This window comes from Haliotis cracherodii, unplaced genomic scaffold, assembly GCF_022045235.1.
Source record: "Haliotis cracherodii isolate W230 unplaced genomic scaffold, xgHalCrac1.p SCAF_10, whole genome shotgun sequence".
Classification (NCBI taxonomy): domain Eukaryota; kingdom Metazoa; phylum Mollusca; class Gastropoda; order Lepetellida; family Haliotidae; genus Haliotis; species Haliotis cracherodii.
In genome coordinates this window covers 39,708,904-39,735,975 of record NW_027266265.1, presented here as the reverse complement: position 1 = coordinate 39,735,975, position 27,072 = coordinate 39,708,904, and the positions used below count along the sequence as shown (strand labels likewise).

Genomic DNA, 27,072 nt, shown 5'->3' with positions numbered 1-27,072 from the left:
GGACTGCAACTACCGGACAATATGATGTCTGAGCTTATGCCATACCGTGGCGTCCGTCGTCCGTACGTCAACAATTTATTCAAACGACCTCTTCTTCGGAACCACTGATTGGAAATTAACTAAATTTGACTGGAAGCATCCCTACGTGGTTGGGATTCAAAATTGTACAAATGGTGGGGCTGCCCCCCCCCCCCCCCCCCCCCCCCCCCACCCACGCCCCCAAGGGGCTGAGGGGCGGGGCCAAATAGAGGTAATTTGGCTATATTGCTTTAAACGACGTTTTTTCTGGAACTAAGAGTTAGATATCAACGATATTTAGTTGGAAGCATTCTCCAATGGTGGAGATTCAAAATTGGAGAAATGGAGTTTCTAATTATTTCTATTCTAGGTACAAAGTCACATAGTGTCAAACAAAGTCAAATGGTATCAAACAATGTCAAACGTGTCAAACAAAGTCAAACGGTGTCAAACAATGTCACATATGTAGTGTTAAAAAAGTCAAATGTGTCAAACAAAGTCACATAGTGTCATACAAAGTCAGATGGTGTCAACCAAAGTCAAATGGTGCCATGCAAAGTCAAATGGTGTTAAACAAAGTCAAACGTGTCATACAAAGTCAAATGGTGTTAAACCAAGTCAAACGTGTCAAACAAAGTCACATAGTGTCAAACAAAATCAAATGTGTCAAACAAAGTCCAATGCTGTCAAACAAGGTCACATAGTGTCAAACAAAGTCAAATGCTGTCAAACAATGTCAAATGGTGGAGGGATTGGGTGGTTAAACTTATATGACAAACGTTGTGTCACAGAAACAAAACAACCTGAGAAGTGATCCTCATTTATTGAAAAAACAACATCTTTATGGCTTGGAAGGAAGATTAAATACAGACATTACAAGAGAATGAAACAATAATTCAATAACTCTGAAACTGAAGAGAGCGAGGGGATATTTTCATCACGCCGAAACTATTTTACTCTGAAATCTTAAAAAGCAAGGAATTGAAATAAGATGCAAGCAAACAAAATGAATGTCAGGTGTGAAATGAAATTGTCACCATCTAAACAAATGTGTTTTCTTCTTTACATTTACCGCAACTTACTCGCATGACTTTGAAACTGCCATAAACCTTCAAATATTGCATTTATACCGCTGAAGTTGCTGCCTGGATGTGCACGAGTTGTCTCCCTTATCCGCCATTGATTGATGAGTATGATTAATATTGCGTATTTAGTGTAAGGGCAAGTGGATCTTCTCTAAAACATATGACAATATCCTTCGGCAAATGCCGATATAAATAACAGCGAGAAATGGACTTTCTTGGACAATGTGTTGAAATAAGAGAAGCTCTGATGAATATATAGATGATTAGTTATTCTATACCCCAGAACGGGCATGTCTGTATTTGAGGTGTAGAAGTATCGCGAGGGGAATACAGTCTGAATGTACCCGATTTGTGGCCTTGGTCCCCTAGCCGACAGGCGAGGATTACACGGCCACACAGAGAGTACATCAAACCGTTTTCCTTGTGGATAAGCCTACAACGATTTATCTTGTTTATATATGTTTATCTTTTCTCGCAAAAAAACGGACCCTGAAACGCGAAGAGCTTGTTGCCATAGTTCCAGACGACAATTTGTTTACGTTAAGGCTGTGTGCATCACGCGCATATAAAGTGAATGTGAATGAACATTATGCGATGCCGTTTCACAGTAAGGAGCTTGAATTGCAGAGATTACAGAGATCGGACGAAGATCTTCAGAACGTCTGTTGCCACGACGAGTATGTTTTTTAAATGTATTTAAACGCCATTCACCTATATATTCAATTTTACATTAAGGGTAAGAAAGAGTTTTTTTTTACACAGTGTTTTGCTATTCACACGTCCTAGACATGTTTTAGTCTGGGGTGTTTAGATTTGTGTTCAAATCCTAAACGGAAAGGTTTTGTGCTCGGTTTATGGTAACATCTTTGGATTTCACCATCGATACACATGACGTGACCATATACCAATATCACAATAAGAGACCCGTGAAGATCCGGGGTAGAATCGGTCTTCAGCAACCAATGCTTGTCGTAAGAGGCGACTAACAGGATGGGGTAGTCAGGCTCGCTCACTTGGTTGATGCATGTCATCGTATCCCAAATGCGTGGATCGATGCTCATGAAATCACTGGATTGTCTGGTCAAAATTCGATGATTGACAAACCGCCGTCATATACAACAACAACAAACACAATAATATACCTTCTCTAACCGCATTTTCGTGGTGAAAATGAAAGACTATCTTTTGATTCAGACGAAATAACAAAAGACAAAAAACGCTTATGACATATGTTCGTGTGAGGTGAGGTGAGTGAGTGAGTGAGTGAGTGAGGGTCAACAGACGACCGAGTGAGTGAGTCAGTGTCGGAAGGATGTAGTATTGCAGCAACATTGCGACTGGGAACACCCATTACACCTATGTGGAGAACTGGGACCTTTGCTTTCGGGAACAGAGAAATGTTTTCCAAACAGTCACCTCCCCAACCTCCTCGAATATGAAAATTGGCGACCCATTAACGACATACTAGTATATGCCGCATACCAAACGAACATTAGTCCTCTATACACGTCGCTCGTGATACAGTCATATACTGCTCCAAATGGGGGTTTAGTATCACATATACAGTGATAAGTTGTCAATTGTTTACTATGTAGACTCACGACGAGGGACATTCCATAGAACCATTTCGAGACAGAGCAAGATTAGGATTCACGCATAAAGGGAATCAAACCGGGTCTTCGGCGTGACGAGCGAACGCTTCGGAACAGCTGAGCTATCCCCCTCGACCATAATCAAACCACCACTGCCAGCAACCACACACGACATGTGTGTGTGTGTGAAGTACATTGTATAAGTGAGGGAAGATACTTCCCCTCGGCGCCATGACGCCATGACGTAATGACGCCATAGATTCCGGATCTACTCAACACAACCATGGCACAGTGTGTACATTGCTGGTTTGTATGGTGGTCGTGTGTCGGCGTGAAGTCGGCCGGGCCTTATCTCAGTCCTACTGACGCCAGGAAGGTCTGTTTGAGAGAGGTGCGTTCCCGCGGTGTCTCCAGGTAGGTCCTCCTGCCTTGTGGGTCTGACGGACTCCACGTGCTGTCGGGAGTGATGCTTTGAAGGAAACGCTGAAACACATGTTTCCACATAACCATGAAGTAACAGTCGCCAGTTGATGAAATGTCTGTTGTAAGTTAAGGTATGTACAAACATGGTTGACAATTTGAATCTTTTCCTTAAATGACCCCCCCCCCCCCCATTCTATGAGGAAAGTTACTTACCTTATTCGACTTTCATTCCGATAAATATATAGCTGCGTATCCGTATCGTAATTATAAAATTATTAAAAATCAAACATGTGTATTATGGTCAAGATTCAAATTATGAACCATTTTGGCACAAAACTTAACTTACAACAGACAATTTCTCTGTTCAATTCCGAACAAAAATATTGTCATTGTTACGTTTTTTCATTTTCCGTCCACTCACAGCTCCTAAGCATGCATGGAGTCACAAAACATGACCGACCAACTCATCAGATTCTTGTACGCCTAAGGGACAACTCTCCACAACGAACTACGGAACCTTAAATCACGATATTCATGCCCCCAGCATTAAAACATGAAAACCAGCCTACCTGTTTTAGTGAACCATTTGCTCTGTTTAGTGTCATCACCATGACGACCACGACGGGCATGACTGGAATACACGCCAGGATCCAGCCAATCACGGGGGCGTAATCCGGGTACTCGTACTTCCCGTATGTCGGGGGGCTGTACTGGATCAGCGTGAAAATGAAGGCCGTCTGCAATAAAAGGGATATATGAGGCAAACTCCGAGACGTTAGGGGTCGATAAGACGCTAAAACAGTTTCATTTGGGGGGATAATGTCCCTTGATGACTAATTACCTAAATAGGTATATATACATAGGTATATTCTGATACACATTTTAATTTACCTCAGCGCACAGGATATGACGCTGGCAATATGGATGATAACATTAGCTATAAAATCGAGTGAGAATGGTCAACGCTTTTAAAAACACAAAGGGGCTTCACATGCTGTGTCCATGTTACTAGCACTAACCACTTAGCCACCAATAGCAATCCCACTTTGACTTCGGATACCCTTAAAACGATTAAATGTCACATAATTATACTTCGCTGAATAACGCTCTCCAGCTGTCGACATATGGAGGACAATTCCAAATTTGAAGCATCAGTGACAAGTATGATGTCCGATGCAAGTCCCTATTTTGACTTGTACTTTATGTTACCGTGATTTTTCAGGTGAACAATTGACTTGCCTTTGCATGTGTTTGTGACGGGTGCCAGCGGTGGGGCAAGATAAGCTCACCTTTTCACGAACACCTGGTATCAACACTATTTTATAGTGATTCAATAACACATGGTCATGACATAGTCAGAATCGTACAACCGACTCTGCTTTTAGCAGAGATTTCTTATGAAGATGGAAAGGACTTTGTCGTTTATATTGTTAATATCAATTATATTGTTGTAAGCGGATGTAAAATCCTTGTGTCTCTAAGCCGTTACAAGATCCGATGAGAACCCCACATTCGCCCCAAATACGATCCTTAGTTTGTCATCATCATATCAATGCATTGTGGGTTTCGCTTAAGAGGGGAGCGGTCGAGTAGCCTAGTGGTGAAAGCGTTCGCTCGTCACGCCGAAGACCCGGGTTCGATTCCCAACATGGGTACAATGTGTGAAGCCCATTTCTGGTGTCCACCCCTCCTCCCTTGATATTGCTGGAATATTGCTAAAAGCGGCGCAAAACCATACTCACTCACTTACTCACTCACTAAAAAGGACATCTGTGTGAATTCTACATGAAGTTAACACCCCGTGACATATGCCTACCATCATAAACAACGGTGTGATATAACACCACGTGATCTTGAAGAATAATGGTGGTTTCCGACCCAGCATTAGCTCAATGTCGTCACTGAACCGCTCTATGCCTGAAACCAAGCACACAATATATTGCATCTATCAAATGATGTACGAACGTTTAAGAATAAAACAATATATACAGGGAAAGTTAATAAGTAGATAGTTTGCCACTTCATATCTCAAGACCCGTGAAGATCCAGATGAGAATAGGTCTTCAGCAGCCCATGCTTGCCGTAAAAGGCGACTGTGCTTCACGTAAGAGGCGACTAACGGGATCGGGCGGTCAGGCTCGCTGACTTGGTTGATGCATGTCATCGTATCCCAACTGCGTGAATCGATGCTCATGAGGTAAATCACTGGATTGTCTGGAGTCGATTATTCACAGACCGACGTCATATAGTTGGAATATTGCTGAGTGCGGCGTTAAACAAACAAACAAACAAACAAAACGTCATATCTCAAGGGGCGATCGGGGAGCCTAGTGGTTAAAGCGTTCGCTCGTCACGCCGATGACCCGGGTTCGATACCCGACATGGGTAGAATGTGTGAAGCCCATTTCTGTGTCCCCCGCCGTGATATTGCTGGAATATTGCTAAAAGCGGCGTAAAACCATACTCACTCACGCACTTGATTGGGAATTTGTAATGCAATGTTTATGCGGAAGGATAACATATTAGGATGAACAACTTATTTTTCCTTTTTTACACCTCGGGCGGTGGTGTAGCCTAGTGGTTAAAGCGTTCGCTCGTCATGTCGAAGGCCCGGGTTTGATTCCACACATGGGTACTATTTGAGAAGCCTATTTCTGGTGTCCCGCGCCGAGGTATTGCAGGGATAGTGCTAAGAGCAGCGTAAAAGCATAGTCACTCACTCACTCACCTTTTTACCACTAGTGGCGTCCTTTTGGTGTAGGCCTTAACTACGTCGTCAAGCACGTGGTACATAGCGTGGATGAGAGTCAAATACACACATATGACGTTGTGTTTATACTTATCCTAATCGTAATAAAGAAGCTGTTCAACCATATATGGTATCTTTACTTTGAACTCCAACCCCTAAATGATGATGGGGCGGTCGGGTAGCCAAGTGGTTAAAAGCGTTCTCTCGTCACGCAGAAGACCCGGGTTGATTCCCGACATGGGTACATTGTGTGAAGACCATTTCTGGTGTCCCCTGTCGTGATATTCCCGGGATATTGCTAAACGCGGCGTAAAACCATACCCACTCACTCACTCTAAATGATTACAGCAGTATCTGGTCTCAGACGAAAATTGCCCCAAAATGTTCTAATTGTATCGCATCAGCAATATTGCAGTCATGTCGCGATGAGAAAAAAATAATTATTGTTATACTTGTTGACAAAGGACAGTAAAATAGTAAGGTAAGCATCAAAGTCTAAGTATAAAACAAATGGGATCAAATTAAAACAGTAAGTATTGTCAGAAAGCTACCGTATATCCAGGCCACACAGACACACTCAAGGAAAGCTGTTGTCAGCAGCACCAGGAAGGCGAAGTACCAGTCGATCAGCTGGAATATGTACATCCCTGCCTGCAACACAAACAGTGAGGGCCGGCTACTTCAGGTGGATACGGGTGGGTGTGGTGTGGTGTGGTGTGGTGTGGTGTGGTGTGGTGTGGTGTGGTGTGGTGTGGTGCTACTTCACATGGTGTAACCTGAGATATGGACGAGGGATTATGAATAATTACGTTGTTCATATTGCACCATACTGGAAATATCAGAATAGTTTTGGATCGTGGATTAGTTGTTCATATTGCACTCTACTGGAAATACCGGACTAGTTTTGGATCGGGGATTAGTTGTTCATATTGCACCCTACTGCAAATACCGGACTAGTTTTGAATCGGGGATAAGTTGTTCATATTGAACCCTACTGGAAATATCGGACTAGTTTTGGGTCGGGGATAAGTTGTTCATATTGCACCCTACTGGAAATACCGGACTAGTTTTGGATCGGGGATTAGTTGTTCATATTGTACCCTACTGGAAATATCGGACTAGTTTTGGATCGGGTATTAGTTGTTCATATTGAACCCTACTGGAAATATCGGACTAGTTTTGGATCGGGGATAAGTTGTTCATATTGAACCCTACTGGAAATATCGGACTAGTTTTGGATCGGGGATTAGTTGTTCATATTGCACCCTACTGGAAATATCGGACTAGTTTTGGATCGGGGATTAGTTGTTCATATTGAACCCTACTGGAAATATCGGACTAGTTTTGGATCGGGGATTAGTTGTTCATATTGCACCCTACTGGAAATATCGGACTAGTTTTGGATCGGGGGTTAGTTGTTCATATTGCACCTACTGTAAATATCGGACTAGTTTTGGTTCGGGGATAAGTTGTTCTTATTGCACCCTACTGGAAATATCGGACTAGTTTTGGATCGGGGATTAGTTGTTCATATTGCACCCTACTGGAAATATCGGACTAGTTTTGGATCGGGGGTTAGTTGTTCATATTGCACCCTACTGGAAATATCAGAATAATTTTGGATCGGGGATTAGTTGTTCATATTGCACCTACTGTAAATATCAGAATAGATTTGTATCGGGGATTAGTTGTTCATATTGCACCCTACTGGAAATATCAGAATAGATTTGTACCGGGGATTGGTTGTTCATATTGCACCTACTGTAAATATCAGAATAGTTACGTGTATTTAGTGTGTATATCTCACCCTGGTAGTGACGACGAGCCCCACAAAGTAGGCGACTATACAGAAGCCTGCAGTGAGATAGATTCGCTTCTCCCTCAGCCGCGGATACTGGTCAAAGAGGGCTGACATCACCGTCTCCACCGTTGCAAACTGCAGCATGACGCGGAGGATAAACTCACCATACAGGGCTAAACATCTACTGAATGCATAACTATAATAACACAAAATGTGTACACACACGGTATCAGGAATTTAATGCAAACACGAACATATTCAGGTAAAGAGAAATACAGTTGTACTGGGAGTTAAAAGCGATTGGAGTTTCATTCCAACGGCACTGCATTTGCAGTATTCATGCAAGCGCATCCATATGTTAAGATGTCGATTGGAGCATGTCATGATAGACCCAAATGTCACTATGCAGTTGGCCCTAGACAGACAAAGAGACAAGCATATGGCGACAGGGAGACAGACAGAGAGACAAGCATATGGCGACAGGGAGTCAGAGACACGGAGAAAACATATGGCGACAGGGAGTCAGAGACACAGAGACAAACATATGGCGACAGGGAGACAGAGACACAGAGACAAACATATGGCGACAGGGAGTCAGAGACACAGAGACAAACATATGGCGACAGGGAGTCAGAGACACTGAGACAAACATATGGCGACAGGGAGACAGAGACACAGAGACGAACATATGGCGACAGGGAGTCAGAGACACGGAGACAAACATATGGCGACAGGGAGTCAGAGACACAGAGACAAACATATGGCGACAGGGAGTCAGAGACACAGAGACAAACATATGGCGACAGGGAGTCAGAGACACAGAGACAAACATATGGCGACAGGGAGACAGAGACACAGAGACAAACATATGGCGACAGGGAGTCAGAGACACGGAGACAAGCATATGGCGACAGGGAGTCAGAGACACGGAGACAAACATATGGCGACAGGGAGTCAGAGACACAGAGACAAACATATGGCGACAGGGAGTCAGAGACACGGGGACAAACATATGGCGACAGGGAGTCAGAGACACGGGGACAAACATATGGCGACAGGGAGACAGAGACACGGAGACAAACATATGGCGACAGGGAGTCAGAGACACGGAGACAAACATATGGCGACAGGGAGTCAGAGACACGGAGACAAACATATGGCGACAGGGAGACAGACTGATGCAGACACAGAGCCGTACTGACAGGTTGTTACAGAAAGGTGACGGACAGGCAGGGACAGACAGACCGACGTACCACTGTATCTAACATGAGTGCGATCAACATGAGAGAGAACACAAAGCTCCACAACTGCGGGACGGGTAGACGAGACAGAGCTTCTGGGTATGTCACAAAGCCAAGCCCCGGACCTGCAACAGCAAGGGTAGTTCAGGCCATGGCGAGTGGCTAAAGGATGATCTTAATTATTACGAATGCTGTCTACGAATACAGCACCTGATTATTCACAAGCTGGAGATTCTTAGCCCGATTCTTCGGGTAGCCTAGTGGTTAAAGCGTTCGCTCGTCACGCCGAAGACCCGGGTTCGATTCCCGACATGGGTACAATGTGTGAAGCTCATTTCTGGTGTCCCCCGCCGTGATATTGCTGGAATATTGCTAAAAGCGGCGTAAAACCATACTCACTTACTCACTTGATTGGGAATTTGTTACCTAGGACCATGAAGAATCTATCACCTTTCATTTGATAGCATTTAAGGTCCATTCTTATCTCAATATTGTAAAATATATGTCCATAGAAGATACAAGTTATCGACGTCTAAAAGCCATTTTTTAAAATATGGTGATTGTGCTATTAATACTGTCATAGCGACTGATTTGGGACAACCATTATCTGAAGAACATTTGATTCCAAAGGCTAATTACCCTGTAGCCATGACATGTATTATTTATAAGACGCTAATCGCCGTTGTTAATCCTCAAAACATTCCATTGTATAGTGACTGTCAGCCACCGTGGTCTACTGTATTACTTCCCATTATTTACTGTTGACCGCCTCCGTGGTCTAATGGTAGAGCGTCCACCCGGAGAGCGGAAGGTCCAGGGTTCGATCCCCTGGTCAACTCGGAGTCAGTATACTGTGTCTGAGTAGGGTATTCATGTTAAACTGCGGCATGGTATCTCAGTGTGCTAGCACTATAAATCGGTATCAGTCCGGACTAGTACAAGCAGCCACACACACACATACACGTGCATGCACGACGCTATATAAGTGCAATAATCTATGACGCGACGTTAAACCCCATTTAACCTCACCTCACCTTATTTACTGTTATTTACATTATGACATTAATCCCCACAAGTCCCATGACCAGAACATCGTCATTGTCTCTTCGTCTGTCCATTGTTGTTCATTACTATATATGTGTTACCATTACACTGTTAGTCAGCGTAGCCGATGGCTGAAGCCCTCGTAAAATCTCTAAAACTCTCTCTCTCTCACTCTCTGTTAGTCAGCTTGGTATTACGAGAGCTGGTGTAGGGACGACCTCGAGCAGGATGTGTGGCTCGTCGGAAACGTCCTGAGGTTGAGGCTAGAGCTCCGCTCACCTCATGTATGCCTGACCTGGAAGGTCCGCTCATCGCTGTGTTTGTGTTGTCAGAAAAGGTATTCCGCTCATTGTGTATTTGTTGTTTATTGTTTACATGTTGTGCATAAAACGTTCCGGGACAGTGATATCGATTTTGTCCTTGATTCCCCCAAGAGCCAATTCTCCGTCAACATGCACGTTGACAATAACCCTAAACACAGAAAAGACAAATAGGCAAGCTCATAACCCCACTGCGTCATTACCCTTTAACAGACCTGAAACTCACCTAAATTATAGAAACGGGCTCCGTCCGTCCGTCACGTTTCGTTTCGGGAGCATAACTCAGAAACCGTTCAATATTTTTTCATGAAACTTTGCAGGTCTGTCAAGTACATGCTGAACTGGTGCCTTTTGCTATTTAGAATATTTTTATTTTTTACGTTTCCATGGCAACAAAATGGACTTAGGTTCTGTGAGGGTAGGGTTCATTTCCGGAGCATAACTCATAAACCGTTCAATATTTTTTCATCAAACTTTGCAGGTCTGTCAGGTACATGCTGAACTGGTGCCTTTTGTTATTTAGAAATTTTAGAATTTTTTTATCTTTTACGTTTCCATGGGAACAAGATGGACTTAGGTTCTGTGAGGGTAGGCCTAGGCTCGCTTCCGGAACATAACTCATAAACCGTTCAATATTTTTTCACGAAACTTTGCGGCGGAAAAACATCCCGATAATTACAATGGAGTTTCTACCGAGATCCGCATGCACTCATAAACATGCTATGCACTCGTTTTTTCCAGTGTAATGCTTGATTCCTACCTAGCAATGATTAATGCAATCATATGACTAAAGCGTCAAGACCTACATGTATGTAGTAGTCTTTCCTCCCTAACCCCACTGAGAGCACTCGGTTCACCTCGTCTCGACCAGCACTATTTCTTTATGCGGCGGGATCTGGCGTAACACGGATTCAAGCGAAATCAACACTTGTGTATTATGTACATATGTAAGTGGCAGCTGCAGAGTAAGCCGAGTAGCCCCGAGTTCATGGGCCCACTTGCACAAAGCGATCTTAGCGCTAAGATGATCGTAACTCCCATGCTTTAACATAGGCTTACGGTAGTTGTATCGCTAAGATCGCTTTGTGCAAGTGGGCCCTGATGTGCTGTCTACCTCTGTCATTGCGCATTACCTGACGACACTACCTCCGAGACTGGGACATTGGCTTCGTGCGCCATGAAACCAATGACTGTAAAGACAACCAGGCCTCCAAACATGCTGGTCCCCTCGCTGACAAACGTGATCAGAACCGCATCCCTGAAAAAAACCCAGCACTAAAATTATTTGATAAAAAAGCGACATTTCGTAATAATGTCGTCATTGAATTTACTTGCATTCGTGTTTGGTTCCAACAAATCAATAAAATCGTCCTTTTCACTCACGAATCTGACGTTGTTTCCAGCGAGTTGAATGGAGATGACATCGCTGTGGTCATGGATAGTATTGGCTCTTGACTTCAGACAACTTCATTTATCTGCCCTTTTAACCCTGGGCAATTTTATATAACGGCCATCTTTACTCTGGACAACCTCATACACTCGCCCTCTTTACTTTGGACAACCTCACGTTTTAAACCCCTTTATTCTGGACAACCTCATACACAGGCCCTCTTTACTCTGGACAACCATATATATAGGGCTCCCCATTACTCTGGACAACCTCCAACATCGCCCTTTTTTACTCTTTCGGACCTTCTTAGTGTAATGTGCTTCCTAATTGTCTGACCAATTTAATCTGTTTAACCCAATATGCATATACCTGACATCGTTACTCAGTGAGGCCTCATATACCGGAAATCGTTACTCTGCGAAACCTCATATACCGGGCATCGTTACTCAGTATGTTCCCCATATACCGGACATTGTTACTCAGTGAAACCCCATATACCGGGCATCGTTACTCAGTGAGTCCCCATATACCGGACATCGTTACTCAGTGAAACCCATATACCGGACATCGTTACTCAGTGAAACCCCATATACCAGACATCGTTACTCTGAACAAACCTTCAACATCAGCCCTGTTTTACTTAGTGCAATGTGCTACCTAATTGTCGGACCTATTTAATCTGTTTAACCTCATATACCTGACATCGTTACTTAGTGAGACCTCATTCACTACGACGCAAAAGTTTGTTGTCGTGTTCTGCAGTAAAATTGCGAATACTCGGCGGATATTCCGCGGATAAGTTGCAAATAATTCGCGGATAATCCGCGGATATGCATTTCTGCGAAAACTATTTTATTGCTTTATGGCGCTAATTAGGAGTTTATGGGACTATCACGCCGTCAACGCGTGGCGGGCCATGGCAATACTCTCCATACATGTTCACTGTATACTATGATGCTACACTATGAATTGATTTCGGGTACATGTAATGTTTGATAAATGCATATAAACAACAGTTTGTGAAATACCCCTGCCATAATACTGCTGTCAATAAATATTCATATTGACATGAATCGTTGATTCATGACGAACTTGCATTGTGTAACAACTACATGTATACATTTATGTACAAGAATTTACGTATGTACTGGACAGGTGTGTACACAGTTAACGTTGATCACAATATGAAATGCATAACATATACTCCTACAAAACTAATTATATACTCATTTGCATTTGAGTTCTATACTTCAATTCCCACGTTATTTACGTCAAAACCAATTATTAGATATTGATCTTTTTGTGTGTAACATATGCCAAGTGTCATTAATATTGTGATGCAGCAGTAGAACATGTCGTTAATTAAACGTGTGTACGTTATAACATTTCAGATCATAACCATTATCTGATATACAACAGATGATGCCAAGGCATATTTTTAATCTTTTATGTCTTGTGCATGCACGTGTGTGTGTCTGCTTGTACTAATGTCGATTTGGTCCTTGGTTTAGCCCTTTCATGCCGAAAGGCATGACTATGGTAGCTGTAGCAGACAGATTGACAGTCGTTGTCGACGAGAGTTGACTAAATCACTAGGTTATTTGAACGGCAGTGGGCTTGTAGGTTACACGCAACCAAATGTTTTCCCATAGACTTCTATAGTAACGTTATATTTTTTTTAAAATAACTAAGCATTCAACAGCTATTACCTGTACGTGTATGCACAGTTTGGCCTTAGAGCAGCAATAAAAAAATAAAAAATGACTAGCTCAGTCAGCTCCTTTTCCGAGTACCGGAAGCTAAACACAACACCCCCAGTTTCGCACCAAACGTCACCTACTTGAAAATAGCCGTGGTCACATTCAGCATAAGTCATCATGTTGAAAAAGACAGTACTAAATATAGAAAAACATGGTCAGTTTTACTAACTGGATGGATGTACATTTGAAAGACATACAAATCTTACAGAATATCCTCCAATCACAGCCTGCAGATATCTCTCGATCTGTACTGAAGGCTCCCTTCGAAAACCGCACTGTCCAAACTGGTACTGATTTGGTGTAGTAGAACCTGTAGGATGCTACTATACTTTGATGATTTTCTTGACGGACGTAATTCAAATTCCTTCCACACTGACACCACATCAAAGTTATTTATGTACCGAATACATAACTTTTACTGACTGGGTCGTTTTACACGCACTGTACAGGGTATTGCAATCAGAGAGACGGTCAGTAAGACATCTAATTATGCTGTATCAGTTTGTAATTAATGTGTTATGTACATCAACTGTCGTCATTAGTTTCCTAAACCTTGACATACCCTTTTCACTATTATTTGGTCACGTGTGCCAATCAACAATATGAGTTATGACTGATGATGCCCTGTGCGTTGTGATACCAGGTCAGGGTATTACATTCAGTCGCTCATATCACGTGACATATTTCACATATTGTCTATTAAGCTGTATACAAGGGGCAAACAATTACTCTTTGTGGTTTTTTCTATATATTTAACAGCGCATTCAAGTAATGTTTTCGTGAATCATGGGGTGGGAGTTGATGCATTTATTTTGTATTTTTGGGATTAATTAGGGCAGTACCCACAACAATGGTACAGTCCTACTCAGTGAACTAATTAGGCATGTCTCAAGGTTCATTGTTTGATCTTTCTCTACTTATTTTCTACTTATTTATTGTTATAGTTATTTACTAGATTGCTAATCCAGTTGCTAATCCAGTTGCTACTCCAGTTGCATGTCGTACTCTGATTATAAGTTATTATGTTAATCCAATATGTAGTGTTTGATCTTTAAAACATGTGGAAAATGAAGAACTTCTCAACTAGACTACTACTCAAGTTACACTTGCACTTAGCTGCTTGTTATAATAACATTCTTAACATAAAACGATTAATCTTTTACTATCAATTTGTCAGAGTCTACTCAGTTTAACCAACTATAATTAAATTTTCGTTGTGTTCATGGAAATTCCTGCATTCTGATTAGCTGAATTGGTCACGTGTTATTGCATTCATTTCCCAATGAATGTAAAAAATTAAGCCACGCCCACCGCGGCGGACTACTTTTATTACTGCGGAATGTCGGAGAATCCCAATATTACAGTAGAGGGAATTCCCATTCTGCTCACGTGTATCGTCGTGCACAGGACATTTAGCGACTTTCATGCATATTCATTGTTCAAACTACCCTTTGAAACCGAAGGCCGAGAATGAATGAAACAGCAAACGTGCAGGCTCGCTCGCCTTTTTTTTTTCTCCAACTGTGTTTTACCGTAATCAGGGAAGTAATGTTATTTGAAACAGCCGCCTTCTCTCGGACATATTTCTTCCGGTTCGTTACAGTCTGACTGTTGCAGTTCTTTTCGCCTCTTGCCTTAATTGACAGGTCCAATGAACATTGTTTTAATCCCACTCTCCGTTGAATGGCTACTGACTGTGTAGGCGTGTCAAGTTATGTGCATAAATTAAACGATCACCTGATTCATGTCACGCCACTGTATGTATTCCTACACCTGGAATGTTTATCAATGTCGTCATTTTTGTCTGTTTTGATATATGCAACTGTTTGGGGTTAACCTATTGTAGATAAAACATGTTTTAAGTTGTCGAATTTAATTATAAGCATTGACTGCTACGCGGATTAATACAGTTTGCACATCGATTTTTCGATTCATACCTCAAAGTGATATAAATATAATTACTGGCAAATCATGGAAGCATTATCAGAATGGTTGGGTTAAGGAAAGTGGAATATATTATGTCACAGAGAGGCACGCCTCAGATTCTTCAGGGTGGATATCTCTGCAACCGAAATCGAGAAAGACAGACAAGCACCCACTGGAGGTGTGCTATCTGCATATGTGGATTGACTAATACCTTCAGTAAAACCATTTCTTATAATTAGGCCAGCTTACACTTGAATACACAATGTCACTCACCTAAGAGGAAGTTGTGTCTAATAACAGAGTCGGCCTAATTTACAGGTGAGTCTACAATACCTGCTCTTCTTCAATTACAATCTACCACACGATGCCTGAAAAAAACAGCCTTGCAGGTGTTGATGTGGGCAAATACCCAACCTGTATATATATTTTTGTAGATACATCTTTTACATATTTTCGTTAACTGTGGGTATATTATACAAAACGATTATGAAAGAAGAATTGGTGCTTTGATATACAACAAGAACGAATCTTGTTATTTCTCCGGGATCTTGATGTGTATCATCGTTTACTGGTTCATTCTATTACAGGTATGTTAGGAGGAGCTATCAAAGGCACAGACCAGCAGACACAGACACTACCAACCCATTTCCCCACCCTGTCAGTAAAAGTCATGTAATCGGTACACAGATAACTTTGATGTGGTGTCAGTGTGGAAGGAATTTGAATTACGTCCGTCTAGAAAATCCTTAAAGTATAGTAGCATTCTACAAGGCCACTGTCGTTCAAATAACCTAGTGATGCAGTCAACTCCGTCGACAACGACTGTCAATCATAGACTACCATAGAATCATCCCTGTCACAACTGTCATTTAACTGTCTTTTTCAAAATAGAAATTGTAAAACTTCGTTAACAGACTGCATACCATAAACAGGCCTCTTTACCGCCTCCATGGTCTAGTGGTAGAGCGTCCGCCAGGAGAGCGGAAGGTCCAGGGTTCGATCCCCGGACCCGTCATACCAAAAGACGTTAAAAGATGGTACTCGTTTATATCCTGTCTGGCGCTTGGCATGAAAGGGCTTAAACAAGGACTGGTCGGCTCGGGGTCACTATACAGTGTCTGAGAGGGGTATTCATGTTAAACTGCGGCATGGTATCTCAGTGAGCCAGCACTATAAATCGGCATCAGTACAAGCAGACACACACACGTGCATGCACGTCGGTATAAAAGTGCAATAATCTTGGACGCAGATAAACCCAATTTCACCTCACCTACAGCCCTTTTATTTGATGCAAACAGTAAGTAAGAAAACTTGAAGATCAACTTGATGTTACATTCCTTATATCAGCTAACAGTCATGTTTGAGTAAATATGCACAAGACATAAAATATTAATTATAAAATATGTCTTGGCATCATCTGTTGTGTATTAGATAACGGTTATGATCTGAAATGTTATAACGTTTGATTAGGAAGAAGAAACATTTTAAAGTTTATTTATGATTATGTATTAAACAACTTGCCTGTGCACAAGCGTTTCCCAAGGATAGGATATTGCACAGACAACACAAACTTGTTGTTGTAGACTGATAAATAGCTAGTGATTTTCTTGCTTTGAGTGTGCCTCCATATACACATTACAAATTCAGATATAGCACCTGTGTGAAGCACTATGATGCTGAGAACAGAGATACCAAGTGTTATGTTCACGGAAGCAATAATTCTCGTGTAAGCCCTTTCCATGTAACACCAAAGTATTTTGAATTGTAGTAAATATAGTAAATTTAGTTTATTTACAGCTTTGATTAATAGTGATTCCGTACATGTAGTCACATTGTCTGCTAATTAGAATTTTCAATTGTCATGTTACAGCACTGTTACTAAAATCTTGTTGTTTTTGTTTTCGGGTATGAATATTTGATTCATAGAGTCATATATTTTAGGATTCTTATCCGATACATGATGTACTAGATACATGTATTGTTAAGTGTAATAGATACTAACATTACTGTATCTCAGATAACATTGAGGAACAAGAAGAACATTTGTCTTTATGTTTTAATTTCATGCATCCCTGTTCACAGCAAAATGGGTTTATCCGTACTGCGTCTAAATTAATCTATTATTTGATTCCCGACATGGGTACAATGTGTCCCCCGCCGTGATATTGTTGTAATATTGCTAAAAGCGGCATAAATCCAAACTCACTCACACACTCACACAGTATTACGGGTTAAATGCGGTAAGAGTTTCCCTGCCGCAGCCAGGTACATTGCACGTGAATGTGGTGTCACGAAATTACGCGAGGAAGGTGACGTGTCGTGTTTCGCTAACTGAGTTGAACCATTCGAGGTCTTCGCATTAAACAGGCGACCATATTTTACATCTTGCTAAATAATTGAACAACAGACAACTTCTCCGTCATCCCACCTCGAAGCTGCCGAGGAAATTCAGCCTGACAGATCAAGGGATTCTGTTGAAGGTTACGAAACTTTTCAATTGTTGAAAGAATATATGGATTGCAAACTAAATCATTCAAACGTGAAACAACTGAAGAGTCAGAACAAAGATCGCTTTCAGCCTCAAAAAGAGCTCGCAAAGATTCTGATATACCATTCTTTAGATTTAAAGGAAATCAGTTGCAGTATAAATTCAATGATGTTCTTTTGGAGAAAGTAGATTCAGCCTTCAGATATATCAAACATAATATTAAGTATTCCCTTGAAAGTCTTGCTTCAGAAATACACAAGCGAAACTAACATATCAGATAAGCTGACAGATCCCTGTCCGGTTCGGCCGTAGTCGCGGAATTGGAGAGAGACAACATTGATTCTGGTTCAGACAACATTGATTCTGGTTCAGACGAAGAACGTCGCTTCGAGAAGGCAGAGAGTAAGGCACTACGTTAGCCCCTTACAGGCCTCGAGATAATGCTCCTTACCCTAACCCTAACAACGACGACCTCCATCCCAGGCCTTTCGTCCCCAATTAAAACGTACTCCAACACCAAACCAACAGTGTTTTTTCTGTGGCGGATTGCTGCTCAACGCTCAGCCTAGACAGCAGGTCACACACAAGAGGGGCAGACGGCAGCAGATCCAAGTAGTCAAGAAATAATTTCAGAACATGTGAACCTTTGATTGCATTTTCAAAAATACTGCGCAATAAGACCGTAAATTGGTTCACAGATAGCAAGCCTTGTCATGTCGCAACATGTGGTAGTTTTATTTTTAGAAACTAGCTATAACAATTTTCGTTAAAGCTAGTATACACAATATCAAGTTTAGTTGGATTCCGAGGTAAAAAAAATGAGAAAGCTGATGCTTCAAGCAGATTTGAAGATTCAGATGATTGGAGATTTACACATACAATTTCCAGGATCCTGGATGCTAGATGGCGACCACATTCAGTGGACAGATTAGTCGATCACATTAATACACGGTTGGTAAGATTCAATTCCAGATCTTGGGTTCCCGGTGCCGAGGCAGTCGATGCTGTGTGTTTTACACAGCAGCGGCAAAGAGACAACAACTGGGCTGTACCACTTGTCCATCTGGTTTAAAAAACAATCAAGTTTGTTAAGAGGAACAAGGCTCCTACAACTATGGTTGTACCTATGTGGCCCTCTGCGTCATATTGGCCTGTCTTGTTTGATGGTGATAAAACAGATCTCTTGTTGCAGGTATGCTACAACTTTAAGGCAGTACTACTGTCGAAGGTGGAAGCAAAGCTTTCATGTTTGATTCATTTAACGGCCATTAGAATCAATGCAATTTGATGTTTATATTGCAGATATGTTTGGTCTGGGCATCTGGAAGGAGAGCGATTCCTTGGTTCATGAGGATTCATCAGTTTAGCAGGGAAAATGCCAGAATTAGTGTCAAAATCAAAAGCACCTGCCACTGTCGATAAGTACATGAGAGCTTATATTCTATGGTAAAAATGGAGTTCACATTTGCCAAAGGTGCCTTGTTTACCAGCAAAACCTTTTTATGTTGGTTTATATCTCACACCTCTTCTCCAAGGAGGTAAGAAATCACATTCTGTTGTTGCAGAAATCAATTGTATAAGTTGGGCACATCAAGTAGCAGGTTTACCAGATCCATGCCAGTTTGATCTCATAAAAAATATCAGAAAAGCAGCCCAGAGAAATTATAGTAATCCCGCCTAGAAGAAAGAGCCAATTGATACGGATATGCTGAAGAAACTTGTTTGTGTGTTAGGAAAGGAAGGTTGTTCCCTGTTTGATTTAAGACCATTCTCTCGTATGCAGGTTTTTTAAGAGTTTCTGAAGTTGTACATATAAAACTTTCAGATCTATGTTTTCATGTTCGAATTTTCATTGACGTGGTAGATATGTGTTGATTTCGGCCTTCGGGTCCGAACTATATCCATTGAAATTTTGGTTCGATGTTTAACAGCTGCAAATATTCTGAGGAGTATATAATACGTCAAATTAGTTGTTGCAGAAAGTTAGGAAGTTATAACCTGAAGGGAGAAAAGCCTCTGTCATATACTTGTATATTTCAGGTAACTGATGAAAACGGACTTGGTTTTGACAGATGCGTGGATTCACTTGAAATAATGTTTACGCGTTTGACTATACATGGGTTGTCTGATAGCTACGGTTTACCTGTTTAGAATAATTAGACGAAGCAGATTGATACCCGCAGAACTGATAACATCCTAACATGTAATTAGTACACAGATAATTGTTACATATATTTTCCTGTACATTCCTGCTTAAACAAAAGGCCTACATGTATGCTATAATCAGTGAAATTGTGTGTCCACGTGTACAGTCTCAGCTGGCTAACGTCACATCACCTATTATAGTGAATGTTCTAGCGAAGACTCAATAGCATTGTGCACTTTCCACTGTATTTCCACTGCCGAATAAAACCACTTTAGTTTTGTCTGGATTAACCTTTATTTTCCAGGAAATACAATACATTTCGAAAGCATCCAGACAATGCTGTAATTGTGAGGGAATCTCACCAAACAGGACAGTATTTATCTGCACATAACAACAATAACAACTTGGTGATCCCCGAAAGTGATTCTAACGTAATACCTTTACAGTCATAGATATTCATATGAGTTTCCATGTCATTTAAATTCAAAGAGAACAGGAGGGGCGACAGATTTTCCCCTTGACTGACACCCTTACTACATGACAATTAAAAAAGCCTGAAATATCATCATCATGACTCACCATATATTACTGTAATATTTTATTGTACATATACATATAAGTATAAAAAGTATACCTATAACACCATAGGATAGAAGTTTCTGCCCAAAGCCAATCCTCCAAACGTTATCAAAGGCCTTTTTAAAATCCACAAATAAACAAAATATTTTTTTATTTTGTGACTTCGGGATATCAATTGTTCCAATACCACGCTTGTGCCGACGCCTGGAGGTCATATACTTCGCAGGTACAACGCAGTAGCTCCGTGGATTTCACAAACGTTTTGCCCCTGCGGAAAAAGTACTTTTGCGTCGTAGTATATCGCACCTCTTTACTTTGCGAGACCTCATATACCAGACATCGGTACGCAGTGAGACCTCATATACCGGACATCGTTACTCAGTGAAACCTCATATACCGGACATCGGTACACAGTGAGACCTCCAATACCGGACGGCGTTACTCGGTGAAATCCCTAATACCGAACATCGTTACTCTGTGAGAACTCATATGCCGAACATCGTTACTCTGTGAGAACTCATATGCCGAACATCGTTACTCTAATAGACCTCAGACACCGGACATTTTTCTTGCGAAACCTTATATACAAAACCTTTTCAATCTGGGCAACCTCATAATGTCGCGGACCTCCTTACTCTGGACATAACGTATACTTAACCTCTTCTCTTGATCTGACATTTCATTTCAGGTCCCTTTTGCAATGGACGTCCTAATCAACGGACCTCTTTACTTTGGGCGACCTCATTAACCGGAATTTTTCTCTGTGAAACCTCATGTATCCCGTCACGCCTCTTCATTTAACTATTTACCTTAGTGTACACATTTGTATTGTATGAGATGTATGTATTCATTAATTTTGTAGGAACTCTCACCTGAGGCAGTTGTTGTCGAATTTGTTGAAGCTTGCCATGGTGATAAGGCCTCCCCAAGCTGGTCCAAGGGAGTAGAACACCTGGAGACACGCCTCCAGCCACACCTACACGAGGGAGAACATACAACCACATAGGCGAGCAGCGCCTTACCAATAAAGTTTTCACAATTTTGCGCGTTAAATATTATCGATCAAACAGATACAGGATTCCTGACAGTTATAATACTTACTGAATGCCAAAACAATCAGTGCAGTAAGACACGTGATGACCATTTCATGATTGGATCACTGAAAATTAGTCACTAGGTGTTCACGAAAGAACCTGAGTCAGTGCCAGTCAGTAAGAAGGTGTCATGGAATAGCATGGCGCATCGAGTTGAAATTTGTAAATTCCTCTCCCATAATAATCTCGAATGACTTAACCGGGCCTTTGATGGCGAAAACTTGATGGAAAAGCTTGGCTGAAATTTCCATGAAATCTGAATAAAATACACATGTGCTAAAGTACCTAAATCTATGGGATCCACTTAAATATGTAAATATGTCTAAATGAAGAAATGTATTCGGAAAAAATTATATGGCTTTTTGTACAATGAAAAAAAAACCCACATTGTTTTAGGCTTTTGCTGTATATAATTATTAAACCTCTACCTGCATTTCCATGAGCTTGTTAAAGTCAGGTTTAATGTACACCAGGAGGCCCTCGTCACTTCCGGGTAGCATGAGACTTCGAATCAGGAGGATGATCAGCAAGAGGTAGGGCAGGGTGGCTGTCACATAGACAACCTGTAACACACAGGAGTGAGTGTGAGTGAGTTGGGTTTAACGCCGCTTTTAACATTATTCCAGTTATTTCACGGCGTGTCAGCTTGATATGGGAGGAAAGTCCGAAGTGATGCAGGTCTTAGACGTTTACCACTTTGGTGAAACCCACGAGCACGGGTATGGTACTAACAAACCTAGAAACATAATCGGAGCGAACCGGGATTCGAAACCACAATCATAGGTTTCTGGCGTGCCTAAGGGACGCAACTCTGAACAGCGAATTGCGGTGCCTTAGACGACTGGGCCACCCGTGCCCCCGTAACACACAAGATATCAATAATGAACACGACGTATGTGGAGTAGAGAGTAAATGCGTTTTTTCTGATAAGCAAACATCAATGGTTCCTCAATTTAATTTCATGTATAGAAAATATTTCTTTTGGCCGACCGTACAAAAAGGGTTTTGTTGCTTTTACTTTGCGGTAATGCTAGCAAACCTTTACCCAACTGGATAGTGCTCATAAGTATAGTCAGATCTTGTTTACATGGTGAAGTTTAGTTTTTTTATTACTTTTCCAGCGGACTTGATTCCTCGGATGATGCACAGAAACACAATTATCCATCCGCTGAGGAGACATAGAGCCAGGTGAGTCTGTATCCCTCCGACACTGTCCAGACCGTCGGAGATACGCAAGACGTTGTACCTATGGATATATACATTGTAGCAATTAGGGCAAGTTGCTCGCTCACAGCGTCATACACACGTTTCGTCAAAACGCCATTTCACTGTGTGGAGTTGCTTCCCTTTGGCGTGCCAGAAACCAATAATCATGGGTTTGAATCCCGGTCCGTCTTAATAATGGTTCCATTCCCATGTCCGTGAAGATCCGGGGCAGAACAGGTCTTCAGCAACCCATGCTTGCCGTAAAAGGCGATTATGCTTGTCGTGAGAGGCGACTAACGGGATCGAGCGGTCAGGCCCGCCTACTTGGTTGATGCATGTCATCGATCTCAATTGCGTGGATCGATGCTCATGATATTAATCACTGGATTGTCTGGTCCTGACTCGATTATTTACAGACCGCCGTCATATAGCTGGAATATATTGCTGAGTGTGGCGCTAAACAACCAACCAACCATACCCGTGTCCCCAACGTGGTAAACGTGTAATGTTATACCTCGGGATTTCAAAGCTGACACGTCGTGATACAGCTGCATACTGTTCAAAGTGGCTATAGGGGGCGGTCGGGTAGCCTAGTGGTTAAAGCGTTCGCTCGTCACGCCGAAGACCCGGGTTCGATTCCCGACATGGGTACACTGTGTGAAGCCCATTTCTGGTGTCCCCCGCCGTGATATTGCTGGAATATTGCTAAAAGCGGCGTAAAACCATACTCACTCACTCACTCAAAGTGGCTATAAACTCATTCACTTAGGATACCAATGCCACAGAAATGTTCAGTCGTCTATCACCTATGATACGTAACAGGGTAGAAAAAAAGTAATAACATATTAATTGATGTTGGTGTTGGTGTTGGTGTATTAATATTTTGTTTAGTAGGGATTTTGCGAACTATTTGAAATATCAGTGAATACCCCTTCCAAATAATAGAGACTTAACACTAAGTATCCCCACAAGGGAATGTAGTACTACTTCGATCTAATATAATCCTTAGCCATGCTTATTCATATCAATACAATGTGGCAGACAAAAGGAATAAATTGCTGGGCACTAAAAGTAAAACAACTTCTTTATTCATATGGTTTTGGCCATGTTGGGAATAGTCAAGGAGTAAATCATATTGGTTTTATTGATAACTTTAAAACAAGATGTATTGATATAGATAACCAACAGTGGTCTAGCGGTTTAAGAACTTACTCAAAACTTTCTTTTTATTCTTGTATTAAGCAATATAATGTATTTGAAAATATCTAGATTGTATTTTAGTAAGTGCATATCGTATTGCTTTGAGTAAATTTAGATGTTCCCGTCATACTTTGCTAATTGAAAATGGAAGGAAGTACGATATACCTAGAGCTAAGAAACTATGTCCATTTTGTGTAAGACCTGAAGTGGAATCTGAATATCATTTTTGTTTACAATGTCCATACTATGACAGTTTGAGACGTAAGGTTCTACCTTATTATTTTTACACAAATGATACTTTTGATAAATTTGTAACACTCTGTACATCTAAAACCCCATGCATAATTAATGCTGTAGTTAAATCTATATTTCCTGCTTAATAAAAAGCGTAATAACTTTCTCATTGGCGCTGAAATTGTCTGAGCCTGATATCATATATTGTATAATGGGCCGGTGGCCCCTTTACTGAAACAAAGCTCTCTGTCACTCCTTCGATCTAGACGGGCCGTGGGGCCAGGGAGAACCCCACCACCCCACAAATACACTTACTGCCAGAACTCCTCCGCTGCAGTGTGTGAGAGACTGGCATTAGTCACACCTGAGATGTGACGTATTTGTCCACCATCGGTGACGTTGCTGTCGTTGGTTGGTGAATGATATAACGTCTGTGCCGAGGTGACGACACAGGATGGTGTGTTCCACCAGTTCCCACACGACGTCCACGGCAGCAATTGGGAACAAGACTGTACGAGGAAGTACACCGACCACGACAACACAATAGGGTAGTACATCAGAGTCAGCGCCGATAGCAACGTCATGCTGATTCCCAAGCCTATAGTTATAGAAGGTTAAAAAGCATCGCAGTCAGCATTGGTTATTGTACGATACTCAGGAATTAAAAACATCTAGACCTTAGAGTTATTCATTTTATCAGACACAGGACAAATATGGATAAACACAAACGAAAATATATAATGTCCTATATAAGACATGCATATCGCAAATTCATAATACCATCACAGTGTTTCCGCATCAGCGACCCGTGTGATTTTCGGTAAAATCAAAGGTAAAAGTATATTTTCCATTAGTAATGACACAGACTTGTAGTTATGATCGGTTAGTACAGTTTAAACCTTTTTACAGTTTGCTTTTCATCTAATAAATTTAATTGTTTGATGTGTCCTCTTTTTTTCTTGTCTCAACCTGACATATGTACATAGTACATTATTAATTAACAAACGACATAATTGCAGCAATTATATTGTTTTTTCTTGGAATGAATTTGTTTTAATGTCATAATAAAAAGGATTTTATTATTTATTAATTGTCAAGTGCAGTCAGATTAGGAATTGTACAGATCGACAGGTATTTAACGATCAAATACCAATTTGAACCTGCAAATAAGGTAGGGAGAGTCATTGAAGTAATTTGGAGTAATTGTCACCTAGTTTCTAAAAATATCTTTAATTTGAAAAGGAACACAGGCATAACTACTCGGTATGATTTCTTGTGTCTTTTGTATTTGTTTCATAAATATGAGTGAATTAGAACCACAAGCGCAAATGGTGACAGAAGCAAAACTACAATTAAAGGGCCTTGGCTGTCAATACATCAATTGTATTACCAATGTTTTTGAACATGTATAATACATAAAATTTTATTACTAATTGGTAATGGATTTACTATTGTATATAGATCACATTTTGGACAGATCAACATAAATATAAATGACATATATTTTGGTTTTAATTCATGTTTTACAACAATTAGACATACATCCACATCATGATAATGTCATGATTATACCCATTAAAAACTAAATTTTCATCACTATGTACATTCTTAACGTAATCGACATTGACTTGTGAGTTTGCCACGATTGCATATGACTCCAAAATGTAACTGTGGCTTGTTTATATCAGACATAGAGCCTAATGGATGACCTCAGTGAACAGATAATTGATGAAGAAAACCAGCTGGGATAAAGTATTTGCTCGTGTATAAATATTAAAAAACCGATTGAAATTTACCTTTTTTACACATGTAAGTCACATAACTATCTCATGTAAGTAACAAACCATTTAAAAAAGTGTCCCAAAATAACAATAATTGAGTTGTAAAGATTATCCTCATTCTTAAAGTATGCATACCTCGTGGGCTAAAATGTCAGTTACCATGCCCATATGACCTTGGTGGGTTTAGATATACAATGCTGTATTAAGGTAGAGAATATATGGATGTCAACTTCTTAATTATGAGGAACACAACGTTTCGGAGTATAAGCTTACTCCTTCATCACCTGAAGAAAATGACATCCGTGTATTGTCATCCTTGTGTGTATCACTTCTAAATGCATTTCAAAACCTGAGAGCTGGTTTTCTAAGACTTCACATCAATGTGCTTTACCCACCTTTCATCAAAGGACAGAAGCCCCAGATGTGCATCGCGCTCTTCCCGGCAAACTGTCCCAACGCCACCTCGAGAAAGAACAGGGGGAGACCACACAGCACCAGGCACACGAGGAAGGGGATGAGGAAGGCACCTGCGGAATGAGGGGGGTTGTTGAGTGAGTGAACGTTTAACGCCGAGGATAACAATATTCCTTCTATCTCACATCAGCGTGTGAAAATATAAATTATTATCATGTTAAGACATTTTTTCTCCTTAACCACTGTGGGTGGTTCTTTTTGAGAAATAAATGATGATTGATTGCTTGGTGTAAAACGGGTAGGACAAGTGCAACCCGGGCAATTGTCACTGGTCAATTACCATCCGGACAATTGCTACCTAGGACAATTACCATCTGGGACAACTGCCACCCTATAGAATTTACTACAATAGGACTTTTCCCACCCAATATATATTTTTTATTAAATGAAAGGTGTCTTACTATTGTTCACAGTGAGATAAACAAACACATGTTCTTGAAAGTAAGATGTAAACAGTCTTCATGTTTTCTTATAAAACCTTTGTGTTCTGCGAGGAGAGGGTGAGTATTGGGAGCAGAGCT

General features: G+C 41.1%; 1 protein-coding gene across 1 annotated transcript in view; it reads right to left on the bottom strand.

Annotated features, from left to right (window-relative positions):
* Positions 1 to 3,043: 3,043 nt before the first annotated feature.
* Positions 3,044 to 27,072, bottom strand: part of LOC139450479 (sodium- and chloride-dependent glycine transporter 2-like) — a 43,456-nt gene continuing 19,427 nt past the window's right edge. Inside the window, exons 2-13 of the mRNA XM_071232193.1 lie at positions 26,473 to 26,604; positions 24,612 to 24,894; positions 22,770 to 22,902; positions 22,085 to 22,219; positions 21,435 to 21,538; positions 11,407 to 11,531; positions 8,922 to 9,034; positions 7,675 to 7,803; positions 6,419 to 6,518; positions 4,935 to 5,035; positions 3,688 to 3,855; positions 3,044 to 3,178 (exon numbers count right to left, since the gene is read on the bottom strand). Of these exons, the coding sequence (XP_071088294.1) occupies positions 3,044 to 3,178; positions 3,688 to 3,855; positions 4,935 to 5,035; positions 6,419 to 6,518; positions 7,675 to 7,803; positions 8,922 to 9,034; positions 11,407 to 11,531; positions 21,435 to 21,538; positions 22,085 to 22,219; positions 22,770 to 22,902; positions 24,612 to 24,894; positions 26,473 to 26,604 (1,658 nt within the window). The remainder of the gene's footprint in view (positions 3,179 to 3,687; positions 3,856 to 4,934; positions 5,036 to 6,418; positions 6,519 to 7,674; positions 7,804 to 8,921; positions 9,035 to 11,406; positions 11,532 to 21,434; positions 21,539 to 22,084; positions 22,220 to 22,769; positions 22,903 to 24,611; positions 24,895 to 26,472; positions 26,605 to 27,072) is intronic.